At 50.8% G+C, this 19,569-nt stretch overlaps 4 protein-coding genes across 4 annotated transcripts; 1 reads left to right on the plus strand and 3 right to left on the minus strand.

Moving 5' to 3' along the window:
• Positions 1-84: 84 nt before the first annotated feature.
• Positions 85-1,774, minus strand: LOC100904815 (uncharacterized). The gene is made up of 2 exons (XM_003745524.2): positions 1,346-1,774; positions 85-1,176 (listed from the first exon to the last, which is right to left on the minus strand). Exons 1-2 carry the CDS (start codon positions 1,721-1,723, stop codon positions 1,096-1,098), a joined length of 459 nt encoding a protein of 152 aa, XP_003745572.1. The 5' UTR covers positions 1,724-1,774; the 3' UTR covers positions 85-1,095.
• A 1,306-nt stretch (positions 1,775-3,080) lies between these two features.
• Positions 3,081-9,259, plus strand: Glyp (glycogen phosphorylase). The gene is made up of 8 exons (XM_003745525.1): positions 3,081-3,203; positions 5,224-5,322; positions 5,437-5,551; positions 5,677-5,881; positions 6,011-6,527; positions 6,617-6,692; positions 6,862-8,098; positions 8,227-9,259. The coding sequence occupies exons 1-8, from the start codon at positions 3,141-3,143 to the stop codon at positions 8,456-8,458; spliced, it is 2,544 nt and encodes an 847-aa protein (XP_003745573.1). The 5' UTR covers positions 3,081-3,140; the 3' UTR covers positions 8,459-9,259.
• A 637-nt stretch (positions 9,260-9,896) lies between these two features.
• LOC100899893 (probable ATP-dependent RNA helicase DDX23) lies at positions 9,897-13,704 on the minus strand. The gene is made up of 12 exons (XM_029112135.1): positions 13,600-13,704; positions 13,072-13,403; positions 12,886-13,032; positions 12,372-12,761; positions 12,119-12,255; positions 11,868-12,004; positions 11,515-11,768; positions 11,264-11,422; positions 10,995-11,129; positions 10,772-10,872; positions 10,234-10,673; positions 9,897-10,120 (listed from the first exon to the last, which is right to left on the minus strand). The coding sequence occupies exons 2-12, from the start codon at positions 13,381-13,383 to the stop codon at positions 9,897-9,899; spliced, it is 2,436 nt and encodes an 811-aa protein (XP_028967968.1). The 5' UTR covers positions 13,384-13,403; positions 13,600-13,704.
• Positions 13,705-16,116: 2,412 nt separating this feature from the next.
• On the minus strand, positions 16,117-18,567 carry LOC100900035 (fatty acyl-CoA reductase 1-like). Its single transcript, XM_029112136.1, has 7 exons — positions 18,493-18,567; positions 18,225-18,386; positions 18,005-18,112; positions 17,676-17,846; positions 17,260-17,446; positions 16,777-17,008; positions 16,117-16,672 (listed from the first exon to the last, which is right to left on the minus strand). Exons 1-7 carry the CDS (start codon positions 18,562-18,564, stop codon positions 16,117-16,119), a joined length of 1,488 nt encoding a protein of 495 aa, XP_028967969.1. The 5' UTR covers positions 18,565-18,567.
• Between the last annotated feature and the right edge of the window lie 1,002 nt (positions 18,568-19,569).

The raw sequence follows: 19,569 nt of genomic DNA on the forward strand, positions 1-19,569 counted from the left end.
AAGACTCTTTAGAGGGTAAACAGATAATCGCATCATATCACATGCATGTACCTATATAAAGATATGAAGGACGACAAGAAAAGTTTTTGAAGCTATCCTTACGAGGTGTCGAATCATCGAACTCCTCATGGTGGTGAATGCTCGCTTTCATTTTTATTCATTAATCTTCTCCATCAGCCGGATGACTATTCCTAGTTATCATCGCCTGCCGTATCGAATGACTACGCTGAGTTGACAGGACTACACTCCGGTTTCCGTACAAATATACTCATGTGGGCGACACTATATGCATGAGGGCGGATCGCTCTCGCTGAAGCAAGCTCCGACTGAGCCAGTGTATATCATATAACTCTATTACTCATGAACCAGGCCACATGAATCGGCCCACATGAATCGGCACCAAATCACTTGGATCTTCCAATTGGCTCCAGCCTCAGATGCACCTCGGGAATGCACCTGTGTTGGTGCTTCACATGAGAGGGTAGCCGACAAAGTCGGACGCTTGCGAAAGTCTTACGAGTTTTTCCCGAAAGTCACAGTCAGATGCGCTTCCGCCCTTCTACCAGGAGCGGAACTGCTGAGGAACTGCTCCGGCAGCTTTTTCTCGAAGCCTTTGATTATTCCTATCGTTATCTAACCCTTCGTAATCCTTTCTCGTAAACACTTGTGCTCAGACGGCAGAAAAATACGGAGAAATGTTCGGCACGGGCGGCCTTGATTGTGGATAACAGAGGACGGTACTTCAGTCAACTCCGATAGGTAAGGTACTCCAAATAATCACACGGAATACTCTCAGGTGAAAAATTCGGGAAAAATTGCTCAGCCATCGTATAGGATTCAGTCAGAGGTAGTGCAGGCAGAGTCGTACGACAAGCCGACTTGAAAAATGCGTTTGAAAAGCCTTTTCTTCCTTTTTCCCCTGGCGCTGCAGGCTCAACTCTTGCCGTGGCTGGACTTGGTTCTATTGGACGGCTTTTCGATTGCACGTTTTTTCTTTTTTATGTGTCCTCATCGAGGGTTAACAGGGAACAACAGCGCCTCCGATCCCCGTCAGCAAACCGACGAGTGAGAGGATGCGCAGGTTCCGAAATCGCCTCAGTCTCGTTGGATTTTGCAGGAGGATCTGAGCAAAGCCATGGGATGCATCTCGCCGGCGACTGTGACACCTTCCCAGACCTGAAAGAAGAGTTAGCGAGTTCTGTAATCTCTGATCCTTGTCGATCGTTGAGCAGGATCGGGAGTAAAGGAATGTGGAGATTTCAATCCAGAAACGGCAGAAACAATGAGAGGGAGAGCTTGTCGACCAATAATTATCGGAATCAATTTTGTAGAATTGGCTCGTTACCTCGATTTGGCAGTCCTCAATGGTGCTTGGTATGACGTTCTTGACTGGTTTGTTGTTACAACTATCCGTCACGATGTGCACTGGTTTCATTTTGAGACTAATTTCGTATTTGATACCGTTCTCAACTTTGTGATGTTTTTCCATGATGTGAGCCACCTCGATACCTTCACACATCCCCAAAGTCCCCGCTTCGCGTTTCGAACGCTCCAGTTCAGCCACAACGAATTTGAGTAAAGCGTCGGGCTCCGTGGAGTCGACAGGGCGGAGCAGGGACAGCGAATCGAAGTCTGAACTCGGTGGAACGATTGCGGGAACCGCGTTGGTCTGTAGAGCGCAGAACAAGAAAAGGAGGAAGCCCGAGTGTAACATTTTGGCCATCGAGGGAATGGCCCGATCGAGTATGAGACAAGCCGAGTCACTCTAGCGGGGAGATGCTCGGAGGAGCTCAGAATCCCCAGGAGATCTGGAGAGGGAACGATCGGGGGAGGACACTTCGACACGCAGACCGCATCCCAAATCGCGCGGTATCGCAGTCTCGGAGCATGCTATCGGAAAAGCGAGGAACATCCCGGAAGCGAGGGACTCCTTCATCTATACACGCTATCATGATTTTTCCTGTCGTTACGTCGCCGACCCGCATGCTCCTCATGCTAGAAATTCAGCGGAAATCCCGTGATTCAAGGTTTCGAGTCTGCCTCGGGAGTGATTGGGGAGCAGATTCCCGGCAATTCATGGTCTCTGGAATTCCAGTGAGGAACCATCCGAGGGTTCTACAGAGAATGATGTGGAGTTCAAAGGCTGACATCTTCTCAGGGGAGCGAGTTGACGGCGAGTTCCCGATGGATTCGCGCGCCGGCATCTCGGGCAACGATCGCGCGTCACGCTCGCCCTCCGTGAGATGACTCATGCCGAGCGCGCCGAAGATCCTGGCTATCTGCAGAGCGGAGGTGAACTCCGGCGCAGTCCGAATTCCGTTCTCGGTATGAGTGCGCCCGTCTCCCTAATCCGCCCGACGAATCTGCCTGCGCTGATCTTCGCTTCGCCCCGCTCGCAAGTCGCAACGCCCCGAGGAATTATCTCTTCGATCCCCGCGAATGAGGCATTGAGCGGAAAGTCCAAAAAGCTCCGAGAAACGATGCAAATTCGCCGCTGATAAGACGAAGTCCGCCCGTTTGATTCGGGATGGCTCAGTCTCAGATTAGACAACCCCCTGAGAGATATGGCTTGGTGTTCCCCGTGACCTCGGCTCTGAGGGCGTTGGACTTCTCTGATTGATTTGAGTGATAAGATCATGCACGGGACTTCCGCAGTGAAGTCACTGCTTGAAGCTTCTCGGCGGGTAACTTCTTGTGACTTGTGGCTACGTGCGCTGTACATTGGCTGCTTATCGAGACCTCTCTCCCCTTGCTGATGGGGACCCTTTCCTCTGATGTCCTCTACTAAAGGGCCATACAGCTCTGCTGGAAGTACGATTGTTCGCTCTTCGCCGTCTTGTTCAAACGCATCAGTGCAGGCAGCTCTCGCTTGGTTTCGTTTGTCTGCTTCCCGAGAGCAGAGGCCAAAACTTCCTTCCCTTCTCGCATCGCCCTTTGTCAAGTCTTAGTGGCTGCGGTGCAGTGATCGCCGATTCTCTTTCTCAACGTGACACTCTTCCTCTCTTTTCCTCGCCACTACGCTCGGAGTCGACAACCGACCGGGTGAAGGTGCCTCTACCGAGTGCAAACAGTTGCGTGAGAGTTATATAAGCGTTAACAAGGAGCCGTCATCAAAGGCCCACCCGTTACCGTCAAGAATCATGACTACTCCTCTCAGTGACGCCGACAAGCGGAGGCAAATCTCCGTGCGCGGGATAGCTCAGGTGAGTTCCATTGCTGAACCGCGTGCATTTCTTCTGAACTCGGAACCCGACGTATCGACCCACTCCCACCGACCGGATGCATGGCGCCGGTCGCAACTCCATGGGAGTTTGCGATGAGCTACCATAGCTCAATTGGAGCCTAGTGTGAGCGATGAGACTCGATACTGTCGGAGTTTTCCGAAGATTCGTGAGATATTTCTTTTGCGAAGGCGTGATTTCGCAGATATCCCTCTCTCCGTCCACATTCCCGTCGTATCTGTCCGGAAGAATATTTTCTAAAGGTTCTTGTGTTGCGATCGAAAAAGAGAGAATACCAGAGGCCGTCGAACCTTCACGGCATCCTCAGAGCTACAGTTGTGAACAGGACCGCCGCATCAGGATGACTTGATGTTTTGTATGCGCTATACTCACGTACAGCTCGCCGCAGTCCGACAGTTAGAACATAGGGTCATATACTCTGGAAACACATTCTCTCTCGAATTGTCTCTTTTTTCCTTGCCGTGTTGAGGGAGATAATTGCCTTTCGGACCACCTCCGTCTCAGCCGCGTGGTGATTTGCATTCGCGAGACTGCTAACAGATGCATGCGATTCTTCGCGGCTGGAACCGGGTCTTCGGAATTAGCGCCTCAATCATCGATCCCCCTCCGATCTTCTATGATGAGAGATGCTATAAGATAAGCTTCCGGCGTATGCTGCCGCGAAGTACAATCATCGGGAAATACTCATCATTTGCTAGTCGAGTCAGTTCTGATAGGTTGGGAGGGTTCGATCGATTCGATCGACGACCGTCGCAAATACCGGTAGTCGACTCAGCTGAGCGCCCAGCGTCTCCCGAGTCTCTGTTTTCTTGCTCGTAGCTCTTGACATTGGAAGAATCAGCTGACGGGCATGGCCGCGTCGTCTCTGGCAGAGTCCTGCAATCGTCGATCAATAGCGGCACTTTCTCCCAATCTGTAATTCGAGGCTGAGTCCTTTTCGTCGACCGCAAGTGGACAAGGTCGCATTGTTTTCTACTTCCTAAAGAATGGATTTATCGGTGCCGCGTAGATCCCGTGAGAGCACCTGGTCACTACATCTGCAGTACACGGACCATCCTTACATTTCACTCGGCGTCTCTGCAGTGATTCGTGTCACGATAGAGGAAGTTTCCCTTGTTTCCTCCTTGTCTTCCTGGTGGTCTTTGCTTTCCGGCAATGATAATAGCGAGTACTCTGATGACAACTGCAATTCCGCTCGAGACTAGACGCGGTCAACTCAACGAGATGCCCTCTTTATTGCGGCGGGTCAATTGAGTCGACGAATCAAGGTATCCTACATTCATTTCTATCGGAAATTCAGGGAGGTCGGACGAGGTTAGGCGGAGTTAAGAAGGAATCGGCGGGCCAGTCAGAGTCGGAATTTTCCGAAAAAGTGCCCCATTCTCCGAACAAGCCGTCGTGTGTCTGCAATCAGATGATTCAATTCGCGGGTTGGCATCAGGCATGAGCACGCCACAGCCGATTGATGCATTCAATCGTTTACGATTTCCAAAACCCCTCTTCCTGTGTAGCCGGTAAAGATAAGACCACTAGCTCCAAGAATAACGTTCGGCTCTCCGCGGAATCGTACAATCGATGGCGGCTTCTGCCCTGCCGTGGATCGAGGATGACGACAATCACGAATCGAACCACCTTTCGAGAGCATTTCTAAGCTTGAAAACACGAATCTCAACGCCGAGAGACGCAAATGGACCTTGTCGATTAGAACTTTCAATTCATTTCTCCGCATTTCTCGATGCTCGACCTTGACGCTCAAGAAAATACTACCTCATCCGAGATAATCGATTTTGAATGGACAGATCGAATGACTATTGCCTTGGCTAAGGTCTCAAGGAGGATTCCTTAAATAACTTTCTCGATAGAGCTGATAGGTATGAAACTGAGGTAGCGAGGCTCCTTCCCGGGAACGTCGGGGACAGTAAAGGTTAAGGGGAAAATCTCGCGGGAGAACTCGGAATTCTAAAGAATCTTCTGCTCCCAGGTCGAGAACGTCGTGAACGTTAAAAACGCTTTCAATCGCCATCTCCACTACACACTTGTGAAGGATCGCAATGTCTCGACCGGACGCGACTACTATCAGGTGGGTGTTCCCTAATAGAGCAATCCATAGGGACGAGTCAATCTTCGGTTTCGCTCGGACGCCTCACTGGAGGTTCGATTCAGTGTATTTACCCTATTCCCGCATCATCTCCAGGCCTTGGCGCATACCGTCCGTGACCATCTCGTCAGTCGGTGGATCCGTACCCAGCAGTATTACTACGAGAAGGATCCCAAGAGAGTTTACTATCTCTCTCTGGAATACTATATGGGTGAGAAAGAGTTACTTTTCGGGTTTGAAAAATTTCGAACCAATTCATTATCGTTAGCTTCGGGCATTCTCCGAGCTATGCGTTCCGCACGTGGAAATAGTACTAAAGCGATTCAACGCATGCAGGACGCACCCTGTCGAACACCATGATCAACCTTGGGATCCAGAACACGTGCGACGAAGCTCTCTATCAGCTGGGTCTCGACATCGAGGAACTCCAAGAGTTGGAAGAAGACGCCGGTCTCGGGAACGGAGGTCTCGGTCGTCTTGCGGCCTGCTTCCTGGATTCCATGGCCACTCTCGGACTCGCTGCCTACGGTTACGGCATAAGGTAAGCTAAGGATTTATTGACTTATTATCTCCCCATCTTCGCTACCCGATAGAATATCGACAGGACCCGTGCGCTCGTTGGGCGTGGGAGAGCTCCACTCAGCCTTCAGGTTCAATTTTGCCATCACAGGTATGAGTACGGAATCTTCACTCAGGCCATCCGGGGCTCTGAACAAGTCGAGGAACCGGACGATTGGCTGAAATTCGGAAACCCGTGGGAGATTCCGCGTCCGGAATGTGAACTTCCGGTCCATTTCTACGGACGGGTCATCGACGACAACGGCAAAAGGAAATGGGTCGACACTCAAATCGTTCTCGCGATGCCGTACGATAATCCCATCCCGGGATTCAAGAACAATGTTGTGAATACCATGCGTTTATGGTCGGCGAGATCGCCGGTCAACTTCGACCTCCACTGCTTCAATACCGGCGACTATATCCAGGCAGTGTTGGACCGTAACTTGGCTGAGAACATCTCTCGAGTACTGTATCCGAACGATAACTTTTTCGAGGGAAAAGAACTCCGTCTGAAACAGGAGTACTTCATGGTCGCGGCCACACTCCAGGATATTATTCGCCGGTATAAATCCTCGCAGTACGGCAGCACACAGGCCGCTCGCACTAATTTCCACGAGTTGCCAGACAAGGTGAGCCATCGAAAAAGGGAAATCCGAGTGCGGAGCTGCAGCGAGATGTGCCTTCAAGCATCTTAACGAAATTCCAAAATTTCCCCCAGGTGGCAATCCAGCTGAACGATACTCACCCGGCTTTGGCCATCCCAGAACTCATGCGAATCCTCATAGATCAAGAAGGTGGGTAGTGTTAGGATGCGTAGTGCAGTGCCGCGAGTCTCGGGCGAAGTAGATTTTCGAGCGCTACGGCGCCGGCGTACTCGCTCTAATTCTTTTCCGCATCGGGAGCCGCTGCAGCGGGCCCATCTATACCCTAGAGTCGGAATACTCAGGAGAAAAATTCCCGCAGGTCTGACCTTCAAGGAAGCCTTCGATCTCTGCGTTCGCACGTGCGCGTACACCAATCACACCGTCCTGCCGGAGGCTCTCGAGCGCTGGCCCGTTTCCATGCTGGAATCGATCCTGCCGCGCCACCTGGAGCTCATCTACCAAATCAATCAGACATTCATGGATCAGGTCGCCGCCAAATACCCAGGTGACATGGGGAAAATGCGCCGTCTGTCTATCGTTGAAGAGGACGGCGGAAAACGCATTAACATGGCTCATTTGGCCATCGTCGCCTCGCACGCCATCAATGGCGTTGCGCGCATCCACTCGGACATTCTGAAGGCGGACGTTTTCCGCGAGTTCTACGAGCTCTTCCCCGAGCGTTTCCAGAATAAGACGAACGGAATCACCCCTCGACGTTGGCTCGTTCTCTGTAATCCGTCCCTGGCCGATCTGATCGCCGAGAAGATCGGTGAGGACTGGATCGTGCACCTTGACAAGCTCACCGGGCTGAAGAAGTTCGTCGCCGATAAAGCATTCCTTCAGGAGCTTTACAAGGTCAAGCAAGAGAACAAGATGAAGCTCGTCGAATACATCAAGAGCACCACCGGCGTTCAGATCAACGTCAACTCGATCTTCGACATCCAAGTGAAACGTATCCACGAATACAAGCGACAGCTCTTGAACTGTCTCCATATCATCACCTTGTACAACCGGATCAAGGCGAACCCGAACGGCCAGTTCGTTCCCCGTACGATCATGATCGGCGGGAAAGCCGCCCCCGGCTACCACATGGCGAAACAAATTATTAAACTAATTTGCCACGTTGCCAACGTAATCAACAACGACCCCGTTGTCGGCGATAAGCTCAAAGTCATCTTCCTGGAGAACTACCGCGTCACTCTCGCCGAGCGGATCATGCCAGCAGCCGATCTGTCCGAGCAGATCTCCACCGCTGGAACCGAAGCGTCTGGAACAGGTAACATGAAGTTCATGTTGAACGGTGCTCTCACCATCGGAACCCTCGACGGAGCCAATGTCGAAATGCGTGAGGAAATGGGCGATGAGAACATTTTCATCTTCGGAATGACCGTCGATGAGGTGGAAGCTCTGAAGAAAAAAGGATACAACGCCTGGGACTACTACAACAGGATCCCTGATCTGAAGCAATGCATCGATCAGATCCAAGGTGGTCTCTTCTCACCGTCCGACCCCGGCATGTTCGGAGACGTTTGCAACGTGCTCCTCAACCACGACAGGTGAGTCGATTGATCCATGCCTCCGGGGGGTGTTGTGCCGGAAAATCCGCTCAGGGACCGCATTCGCTTCCCTCGAATCCTCTTTTGTCGTTGGTTACCGGTTCTCAAATAATCCACGCTGATTCCAGGTTCTATCTTTTCGCTGACTACGAAGCGTACATGAAGTGCCAAGACCGCGTTGCGGAGACTTATCGAAACCAAGAGAAATGGTTGAAGATGGCATTGCTGAATATCGCCTCGTCCGGGAAATTCTCCTCGGACCGAACAATCGCCGAATACGCTCGGGAAATCTGGGGTGTCGAGCCGTCGTGGGAGAAACTCCCGGCGCCTCACGAGCCGAAACCCGAAGGAGCCAAGTAAACGCAGCGATCTGACCCAATCCAAGAGGAAAAAAGGACTACCTACGCAATTTACGCCTGCTGAAGTGACAAATCGTGAAGATTGCTAGGTAATGCAAAATATCCGTTTGACTGAGTAGTAACTAATGAGTCCGCTTGGCTCAACATCTGGGCTATGTTGAGAACTACTTCTAGATAAGATTGTTCTGTTTCCATTTAAATCCCCTAGGGATGACTTCCATCAGATTAACATAAAAGGCTTCAGATATCGCCTCCACATGAAATCTTAGCGTTGATGACTCTTTCAGTAGTTTGAAGTTGGTTCATCGTTCCGATCGGTGACAATGATTATTTCTCTTCCATGATTATCCCTCCTATACATATGGGCGCAGGTGATGGGTCATGCCGCGGACTCTGTAGACCGCCCACAGGTGCAGAATAGAGTCTCGGCACAGATCCTTCAACCTTTTAAGTGTTAAGAATATTTGAGACTCATCGGTCTCTTGGGCGAAATTAGTTTGTTGTTATGTCTTTCTCATGGTGCCGGTGTCGTTCACCGAGAATGACAGGGGAAACTGAGCACGAGGAGCCGCACAAAAACATTGGAATGAGGAAGGGGACAAGCGGCGGGAAGAACGAAACCAAGACTGCAATCACCTGAATGAATTCCGGCGATTGTTCCACGAACTTTGATTGTTTTGACTCACTGTAAGCTACCGATCACTTCGGAATCGGAGCCGCTGCAGATGTTCCGTTCATCACTCGATGTTACTGCCGTTTCCAGCAATGGACAGCACCCAATCAATAAAATCATATTTGCCAACAGAATTCCTGGATCTTGTCAATATTGAATTCCGGCTAAGAGACATTCCATTTCGGAACCCAGAAGGCTTGGATCAAAGACTTGAAATTCAGCATCGAGGATGAATGTCGCTCCCGTCCCAGGATTCACCCCCTCTCGGGTCTCAGGCGCTGAGTGAGGCGGGCTCCCCAGTCTCTATTGATTCTACAAGCATCAGAAAGGGATTCCTGAGAGTCGTTGTACTCTTTTCTGGCGACCTATGATCTCTTCAGGGAGAACGCCGCCCTCGGATGCTGTTTGGTAAATGGATGCATGAGACGATGGATGTGGGAAACAGACAGAGCCATCTCTCATCGGTTGATCTCCAACCATCCGAAGAATGGTTGGAGATCATCGCATCAGAAACCACGAGGAGATGGTAGAATAAATGCGGTGATCGATCATCGTATCGGGGCAACTTCGCTCCATTCCATGACAGTTCTGCTTTTCATCTTCCAGTTTCTTTATTTGCATATATCCAATTCTCACGATATCACTTGAGGGTCATGGACATTGTCGGAGGATATCTCACGCGCACGATTGAACGAACAATGAACAGGAGCGCCGGGGGAAAAGGAAGTCGGAGAGCTTCCCGCTACCCCGAAGATTCCAAACAAGATCAGATCAGGATTTTCTCTTCTTTTCGTTTCTTGGTAACGACGGTTCCCGGTTTGTGCTGCGCGTCAGGGTGATTCGCAAGGTCCGAAGGACAATTAGAAACTGGACTGGAGATGAGCATTTGCTTGAGATCGTAAAACAGGCCAGAATCGTCTTTGGTGCAAAACGATACGGCTTTCCCGTGTAGACCGGCACGACCAGTACGACCGATACGATGAGTGTAATCTGAGGACAAACCGGAATTAATCATTGCAGGGATGCCTTTACGGTTCCATAGAATCGGATATGGAAACGAGTACGATTTATGGAAAGAGTTCGAGACAGGGAGGTCATCTCACCTTCGATGGATTTAGCCATGTCGTAGTTGATGACCATGGACACCTTCTGGATATCGATACCTCGACCTGCCACGTCGGTGGCGACGAGAATATCTTTTGTTCCGTTCTTGAGTGAAGCCAGGGCGTACTCTCTCTGTTCTTGACCTTTTCCACCGTGCAGAGTGCACGTGTTGAAGCCGAGCTTCTCCAAACCTTTAGCCAATACATCGACGCCTTTTTTCTGATTGACGAAAATGATCACAGGCGGTATGACTCCGGCACTGAGGATTTCGACCAGCTTCCTACGCTTCTCCCCTTCGTTCATTATGTACACAACTTGCTCGACGCGCTCGGTCGGTTTGCCGATAGAACCGATGTATACCACCGCGGGCCGTCGTAGATACGTCCGAGCGAGACGTTCGACGGCAGGCGGCATCGTAGCCGTGAACATGACCGTTTGCCTGCAGGAATCGAATCTCAATGAGGAGAGGAATCGAAGGGGAATCGAGCGGGGATCAAATCGACAGGCAGCCTCTGAACTCAGGGTGCATAGCCTCACCTGAACTTCTGGGACGTGTTGAAGTTTGCCAAGAGGAAGGCTGCGTTCTCAGCGTCTTCCGTATCGGGTTTCTGGTTCGACACCGGCATGTGCTCCAGGACCTTTTGAGGGAAAGAATGAATTGTTATCGAAGGAGGTGGCGAAGGAAGAGCCGCAATCCTGGAAGAAGTCCGCGGCCGAACTTTCTGGCCATAAGCTGGCTAGAGTTGGAGTTTCGACTAACTTTTTGTACGTCTGGTTCGAAACCCATGTCAATCATCCGATCGGCTTCATCGAGCACGATGTACGTACATCTGGAGAGGACCAAATACCGGTTCTCTAGAACGTCGATGAGACGACCGGGAGTCGCGATGACAATCTGCAGATTCGAGGAAGTTCTTTAGAGCCAGAGTCAGCCCAGAGTCCGAAAACAGAAACGCATGCACATTCCGAGCGCTTATCGTTCCGGCGAGACTCGGTCCCGGCTCGAGATCCAGGAGGAGATGCTCTTACCTCGCATCCCATGCGGAGTTTGAAACCCTGGTCTTCACGAGACAGTCCTCCGATGACCGCCACCGTTCGTATTCCCATTTTCTTCGCGAACTTGATGGTCTCTTCCTCGATCTGTTGCGCCAACTCTCTCGTGGGCGCCATGATTATAGCGTAAGGACCCTGAGATTTCGGCATACAAGTGTTAGAATTAGGAAACTTTAGAAACTTGTGCCATCGATTTTTCTCGAAAACTCCGACGACGATCGACTGACCTGGTCAGCAGTTTCAATGACGTCCTGCTTCGGCAACGAGGATATCCAGCAAAGGAGCGGGAAGAGGAAGGCGAGAGTTTTTCCGGAACCTGTTTCGGCGACGCCGATGATATCTCTATTTTGCAGACCGATTGGAATGGCCTGTCGCTGAATCGGGGTCGGATCAGTATATTTCAATTCGTCAAGAATGTCCGTGATCTCCGACGGTAGCTGCGCTTCCGACCACTTGCGCAATGGGCTGGGGATGTTTCCACCTGGCAAAAATGCATTCTCACAATGTGCTCTCGTTGCAACCTATCCTCAATGAAGCTGAGAAATTTGCATCGCTCCGCTCTCCATCGATGGTTGCTCACCCTTAATAGAGATGTTGTAGTCTTCTCTGAATATTCGCCAATCTCTCTCGGTCATTTCGGCCAGATCTTTTTGACTCCAATGACGATCGTCCCAGCGCTGTTTCTCCTCGCGATTCTTCAATTTCTGGAGTCGTGCCCTTGTGGAAGAGGAGCGGAGATTACAGTGGATGGTTCCTAATGTTGACCATGTCAAACTTCCCTAAACCACGCATGGATAGAATGAATGATCAGAGCATAATATGGGGACGTACTGTTCTTGCTCCTTCTCCTGATTGGTCCTCCTGGACTCGAGTAAATCGCCGTAGAATTTGCTCTGTTCCTTCTTCTGCTGATTTATGTCGATTCCGGCTATGTGACCTCGGCCGAATAGTTGGATCGTGTGTCGGTCCTGGAATGGGAGTGTGAGGACATCTGTCAATTATTTCTTTCCCGGACGGACGATAGATGAGTCCCGCTCGAGATAGTGCCGTCGTACGGGAACCTGAGGCTAGGCGGTAAACGAACTTTGTAAAGAGGATTGTAGTCATTGCTGGTGTCTTCTGAGGGATCCCAATCGAAGACGAATTTCTTGTCGTTGAGCTTCCGGATTCGCCGTTTCTTTTTCATCATCCCCAGATACCGATCCTTGATCGCTTCCTGTTCTCGCAGCTTGTCTCGTTCAGTACTTGTACCGGGTGTCCTGAAGTGGTCATCGTCTCGTCGTCGTCCCACATCTCGGTCGTCGCGTCGACGTTCCCTCTCCCGAACTTCGTGGCGAGGTTTCGGCATCGTTTCCTCCTGCGATTCAATCCGGCGTCTGCGTTCGGCCTCCTGTTTCTTCCTCTGCTCCTCGATTTCTTTTTGTCGACGAGCTAGTGCGTCCGCCGCTCGCTGTTCTTTCGTGCGGAAGACCGGCTGGAGAGCGAGAACGAGAATAAGAAATCGCGGCAATCCACCCTCGTCCTATGAATTGGCGTATTTCTGGTTGGGAGAGATGCTCAAGCCGATCGACGATGAGCGGAACTTTTCAGTTATTCACCTTTGCCGCCAGCTCCTCCTCGTTCTTTTTCTTGGCAAGAATTTCCTCGAGAGACGGCGGATCCTTCTTGACTATCTGAACGTCTCCGCTCGAATCCACGTCTTCTTTGGTCTTGGCCTCTTCGTCCTCGTCATCGATTGTGATGACCTGGAAGCATTCGGAATATTCAATAATCGTAGATAATGCAGAATTCGGAAGCTCGTTCTTTTCCCTGAGGCTTCTGATCCACTGTACCTCTGTCGGCTTGCTGGACTTATCCCCGTGTCGTCTGTCTCTGGATCTGCTCCTCGATCGTCGTCGTTCGCGGGATCTCTCCCGTCTACGGTCCCTCTCGGCGTCACGACCACGGTCCACGGCCCTCCTATCATCCCGGTAGTCGCGGTGGGAGTGAGAGTCTCGATGGGGATGTGTGTCGCGGTCACGCTCAGGTGACCGGTTGCGTCTCATCCGATCGGGAGAGCGCCTTCTGTCCGATGGCCGCTCGTCTCCGTACGTCATTACGGGACTTACAAGATAGACTGTGGATCCAAGCAAAACTTGAGGCGAAGATTCTCGTTGCTTCCGACTGCATAATTGTCGAGCTGTCAGCACACCGCTCAAATGCTACTCCTACGAGCCTCCTGTTGAACAGGAGTCCAGGAGGGGGATCGAGAAGCACCACCGGTGCCTGAACGGGGAAGACCACGCGGTCCACATAAGCGAGAGGTTCCTCACCTGTGGCGCCAGAAGCTCCTCAATTGTTCAGTGTCTGTTCTTCCCCTCCAATCCGAAGTTCCGAAATGATTCGATGTGGAACAGGAGCTCGATACACGGTCGAGTGTTTACCTTCGGTGTTTACCTGATACTCGGGCGATTCTCACGTGGAGGTCTTTAAAGCGGCGTACAGAGCGGGATGTTCACGCGCCGAAATACCACTAACCAAGATCAGACCGAGATTAGAGACATATTATCCGCGTCGCGACGTGCATTCGGTGTCGTAGTTCCGAGGGAAAAACGTCAGATTCCTTCCTGATGAAGGACAAGGAAGCATGGGAAAAAAAACGCGCAGGTAGTGTCGAGACCACTACCGTAATATTGCGTGAAAACGTCTATTCCTCATGCAACCTCGAAATCTTAGTTCTTTCTACAGCTGCAGTGAAATCACATCGAGTACATACCCTCAGCCTTCTCATGAAGTGCGTGTAGCTTGATTTTATCTAAGAAGGGGGTTGCTGAACAAGTAACACGTCGATCGGGCTGAAACTTCGGTCATAGAACCCCTGCCCCGAGAGAAGTTCAACCCTGAGAGGTCATCCGCGTATGGCCACCTTGAAGATGTTTAAATGATTATATTATCGATAATTAGCCCTCAAGCATTGACTCTATGAGAAAACTGGGAAAGACTATGGACACCTCCTAGGGTTGAACTTCTCTCGGGGCGGGATTCTATGACCGAAGTTTCAGCCCGATCGGCGTCTTGCATATTCAGCACTCCCCTTCAAATTATCGATGTCATTCTATTGACGTTGAGATTCGTCAATTTGAGCATGACCTCTAATCCCGCGAATGCCTTCGATACGATAGTTGGTGTTCAATTGAATTTATATAGCCGTGCTCGATCCTCTCGGTTGAGAGTCCTTCTGACCTTCGTTATCCGACGAGTAATCCCTGGAAGCATGCCTCATGTCTCATGTGTGATATGTGATATATGTATTTCCTTCGTGGGATTCAATATTTCCGCGAACTGCTCCCCTCTCCTACCTACCGAGGGCTTCAGTGAAGTTTTATGCCGAAGGTCTCGACACAACGCGGAAGATGATCAAAGTCTCACAGATTCCGGATAGAACAGCTTCAAGAGTGTGGCCAAGCGGATCCTCGAGGAAACGAAACAGCGGACAGGAATGAGGATGCCTCCAGAGGTCGGAGACGCCCATGATTCGGACTTGGATTTGTATCCATTCGAGCGGAAGCGATTATATCGGAGCATTCGAGATGATTCGACTGTTCAGTGTTTATTGGTGAGGGCGCCCGGGAACTCCGCTGATCGGCGGCTTGAGAAATCGGGGTATCGGGGTCGAAGCGACTCAATGAAAAGCTCCTCGCCGATAGCATCGTCGTTCGCGATCGCAAAATGTTTGTGAACCGCTCTTATGCGGAGGCTGAGCTCACGTTCTCCGTACATTCGGAAGGGAGCGATTCTGATTGTTCCTTGAGAGAGTTCCCTTCGCTGTTGAGTCGTGCGACTCGGTAGGAATTCGAGATCGAAATAATCTCAAATACCGCGCATCGCGACTTTGATCTGATCTCCATCGATCTCAGGGAATTTTCCCTTGGATCGACTGGTACAGCCCAATGACTTGTATTCCGCCGGTCGAGCCCATCTGAATCTCCGCTACTCTTCTCAGATATATCGCACAAACTCAATATTTTCAGAGAAAATCCCGTGTTTATACACTGTCCGGGAGTATCCCTCGTGCATCCTGAATCGCTCCCGGGAACCTTCAGATCCGCCAGGCATAACCACGGAAATCGAATGGCAGATACCTCCGTAAATTCCCTTCCCATCGGTGCATCCAACAATTGGATCCGCTCTGAACAACACGAACTATCGGGTCGCAAATCGCAAAGTGCCTCAAATATCGTTGCATGGAGGACGGAGAACATTGATTCTACCCCTTGAGTGAAATTAAAGAGGTTTTCACGTCAAAATCATTGACATGAATCTCCGGATGGAGCTGGATTCGGAGGGAGAACTCGAATGACGTAGGGGAAAGGGCGGTACTGGGGGTGCCCGTCTATCCGGATACCTACGGTATACACACAGACAACGATATTCAGTCCCTTATTAGTATGACATGTAGCCAGCTGCATAGTCGTCTTTGCTGTGGAATCTGGAAAAATATCGATCACACTCCATGGGGAAAGTTGGCCTGTACCCGGCCCAGGGGCTGTGGTCACTCAGTAAGTCGCAGCTCTAGGTTTCAGTTCCACTGTTCGTCATTTATTTCTATCTAGGGGTTGCTTAAATACAGCTCTTCTGGAGGAAAAAGAGACCTATCTATAAAGAGCAGGAGCGCAATGGAGCGACACCGTCCCGTCCGCTACTGCGGCCTCGCAGGGCTTGGGGAGATGTATCATTTTATTCCTGCTCCGCATTCCCGACGAAGCTATTATGACTATTGTCGCAAAGCTCCTTGAGGAGTAATGCCTTTCATGATTAGGTCTGCAGGTAAAACACGCAGCCGCATTATTTCAGCAGAATCCGCTCGCGTCTGCACAAGGCAGCAGGGCGCAGCCCGCCTTCCATATACCCCATGACAACAGAAGGTTGCCGCATATATCATAAGCATATTTGACGATTTTGAGACGTCTGACATGAGCCCTCGCCTGCTCTAGGTTTCCAGCGTCACCCTTGAGAAGGAACTGGCGGATTCCTGCACAATAGGTGTGAACGTACGACGGCCAATGAATGGTTCGCACGTCGAAATTGAATTCGTGTTTGTCGTCGTTATGTAAGCCCGCGAAAAGCTTTTGGGTATTCGAGTTCTCGAAAACCCACTCGTTCGTCGCGAAAAATTCCAGGAGGTCCATCGACATCGACAGCCGTTGGTAGAGTTTCGAGGCCATCGGTTTCCTCCGCGCCAAGCGCAAGCCGGCATCGATGACCTGAGCCGGCACGTAGTGCTGAAGGAAGAGGCGAATTTGGTGCAATCTCTTGTGCGATGTAATTCTCGGCTCCGGGTAACGAATTATCGAGGTGGTGGGGTACTTGTGCGGGAAATCGACGGATTCTTCCATGAAAGTTCGCCTGAAACGATGGAGGAGATGTCGGATCGGTGCTTGTGCGTGAGTTCTCGATCGCGCTCAGATCGCACTTCTCCGGAATCTCGGTGGCCTCGTGTGCCGTCTTACCATTTTATTGGGTTCTGTGAGCCCGAGGTGCAATTGTAGATTTTGAATCCGTCCCTGGCGTGTTTTGCGGCCGCTAGAATTGTGTTCGCCACAAAATCGACGGGTATCAGATCGGCCGTGCAGTCGAGTTTACTGTAGAGCGTCGTGAGGGCTCCAGTGCCGAGTGCGATGAGGAGTCCGTTGGGGCCATTGTAGTTGTCTACCCAACCCGGTGAAGGTTCGAAAGCGGCCCCTGGAATTATTTTCAAGCGGCACGTCAGTCTCGAGGGTATCTCGCGACTAGTCGCCCGACTTCCACTCGCGGCGACTGAACGTAATGCTTGCGCGCTTCAGACAGAGAGCGGTTCTGAGAGACCAAGAGTCGAGTGACTAGAGTGGAAGCGCTAGCAAGATGGGGAATATTTTAAGAACGAATGAAGCTTTCGATCTTCGCATTGGATAATTTCTTCCATTCGAAGCGCATTGGGAAGGATCGAAACTCACCGGTGATGATCGAAGGCCTGACGATGGCTATCGGTAGGCACTCAGAGTACAGCTCAACCAAGTTCTCAGCCAACGCTTTCGTGAACGTGTAAGTGTTCGGCCGATCCTTGAGAAGCTTCGGAGTGATATGCTCCATGAGCTCTTCCGTCATCCACTCGCTCATCGACAACATGTTCACGGGATCCACCTGCTCCATGATGAACCCACGTATGAATGAGTGGTTGATCAATTGATCAGTAGATGAAATACACAAATCGATAGGTCTTTCCCAATTCTTTGCGAAGCTGTGTGGGCTTGGAGTTCGCGCCTCCATGCGGATTGCGATCGTCGTCGAGTGTAGCCCCGATTCGGGAGGGACTCGAATTCGGGCCGCCCGAGTCTTATCGAAGACAATAATTTCTCTGCTTCTGTCTTACCTCGCATTTGTAGATTTTCTCTTTGACTTCCCGCATCTGGCAATTCGAGTAAGCCGTTGATACATGTACGAAGGATTCCAGATGAGGCATCGTTTTCGCCAATTCGAGTACCTCGTACGTGGCTCTGACATTGATCTCGAGGCTGTTCCGGAGCGGTTCCGAAAAGCGCACCTGGAGGGGAAGCATCAGAGGATTTGCTCTCATTCGAGTGTTCACGAGTTTGCTCGGCTCCGCTAAGTGATTTCCGAGGCTGAATATGAGTCCTTGGGACAGTATCTCGAGACACTGAGATTCTAGAGATTCTCCCGAGTGAGGCAGAAACCACCTACCGAAGCTGCTGAATGGATCACGACATTGACTGTCTCCCGAAGCACTTGCAAATCCGCGTCGTTCGCGATGATTCTACGGTTCAAGAGGTCGCCGGATATCACTTTGACCTGCCACGAGAAAAGGTATCAGCTATCGCGTGCTCAGACTTCGCTGTAGAACCTCCTTGTGAGGACCGATACAGTTATTCCTGTACACCGGAACGGAAGCAATGATACTCACTTTCGCGAAGCATTCGGGATCACTGGTATGGAGGTTTTCGAACAGTTTCGCATTGAGGATATTTTCCATCCGTTTCTGGCCATTCACACCCTTCTTTTCCCGGACCAGGACGTATATTGTTTTTACTTCAGGGCATGATCGTAGCAGTTTCTCCACGAGCACCTAGAAACATACGGTCGTAAGACCTGATACACGGAGAGCAAAAGAAGGGGTACATCCGCGCTCATTTCACGAGGATCCTCCGGCAAATCGTTGCGACTCAACCTACCTTGCCAACGAAACCGGAGATGCCGGTGATGAAGACATTCTTCCCGGAGAAAAACTCGGGGATCTTGGTCATGCTGGACTCTGTTTTCTCTCCTTGCCGTATACGGTTTTTCCTCTGTTGGACCTGGAATCCGGTTAGGAGATCTTGAGACAAGATTCGACCTTCGATCGTGCCGTGGAAACCAGAGGAGCTGCTTGGAGCTCCAACTACACCACTCGTCCTAATCCATATTCAGACGTTGCTCGGATACAGGTCTGGTGCAGAGACTGAGCGCTATCTCGACCGAGTGAGGGCGAGAGGATGCTCGAATATCTCGTAGATTTATCTATTCTCAACACCCAAAACCGATATTATTCGAATTCAATGAAGCTAACGATGTTGTATCACATTGGCTAAGGGATGGAAGGTGCTACAATCTGTTCTGGTCAGGTTGACTTCGAGAACGCGGATTAGGAATGACGAAACGCTCAATTCATCCTGCCTTCGATGACCATAGAATAGGTCCACCGTTGAACGTGGTCATGGACCCACTGGCCCCGTAATCGGCGTCTGTGGAGATCCTGAGTGAGTCTGGAGGTAACGGGAATTTCCCTCCTTCGTACACAATCGAAAGATCTTGCGAGCCTTGCAAGTACCGCAAGATCTTTGAGGCCGCATTCCAGTGTTGTTCAGTATACTTGTCCAGGAAGCGGGAAAGGAAAGAGACCGGGAACGCAATGTTCGGTCGAGTACAGATAGCCAAAGACATCAGTGATCCGATAAGTTCTCGATATGGTCTAAAAGTTTTCTTATCTCTCTCTGGATTAATCTCGTGGATCGATGGGTCTGAGGGTGCCAATTGCTCATCTCGAATCGCTCAAGAATTGTTCACGGCATCGTCAGCGTAGACGGCCAGAATCTGGATGTCACTTCCTTCATGCTTGTAGTGAAGGCTTGGATCTGCTTGGCTTTGAAGGAGCTGGAAGCTCTCCAAGACGGGACATGGTTTCCCGTTGAACGAGCGGGGAGCTTGGCGCAGACCATAAAGGCCCTTGTGCAGCCTACAGACTCGGTTTGTCCCATCCGCAAAGCCCGGAG

This window comes from Galendromus occidentalis, unplaced genomic scaffold (genome assembly GCF_000255335.2).
Source record: "Galendromus occidentalis unplaced genomic scaffold, Mocc_1.1 scf7180000077484, whole genome shotgun sequence".
NCBI classification, from domain to species: domain Eukaryota; kingdom Metazoa; phylum Arthropoda; class Arachnida; order Mesostigmata; family Phytoseiidae; genus Galendromus; species Galendromus occidentalis.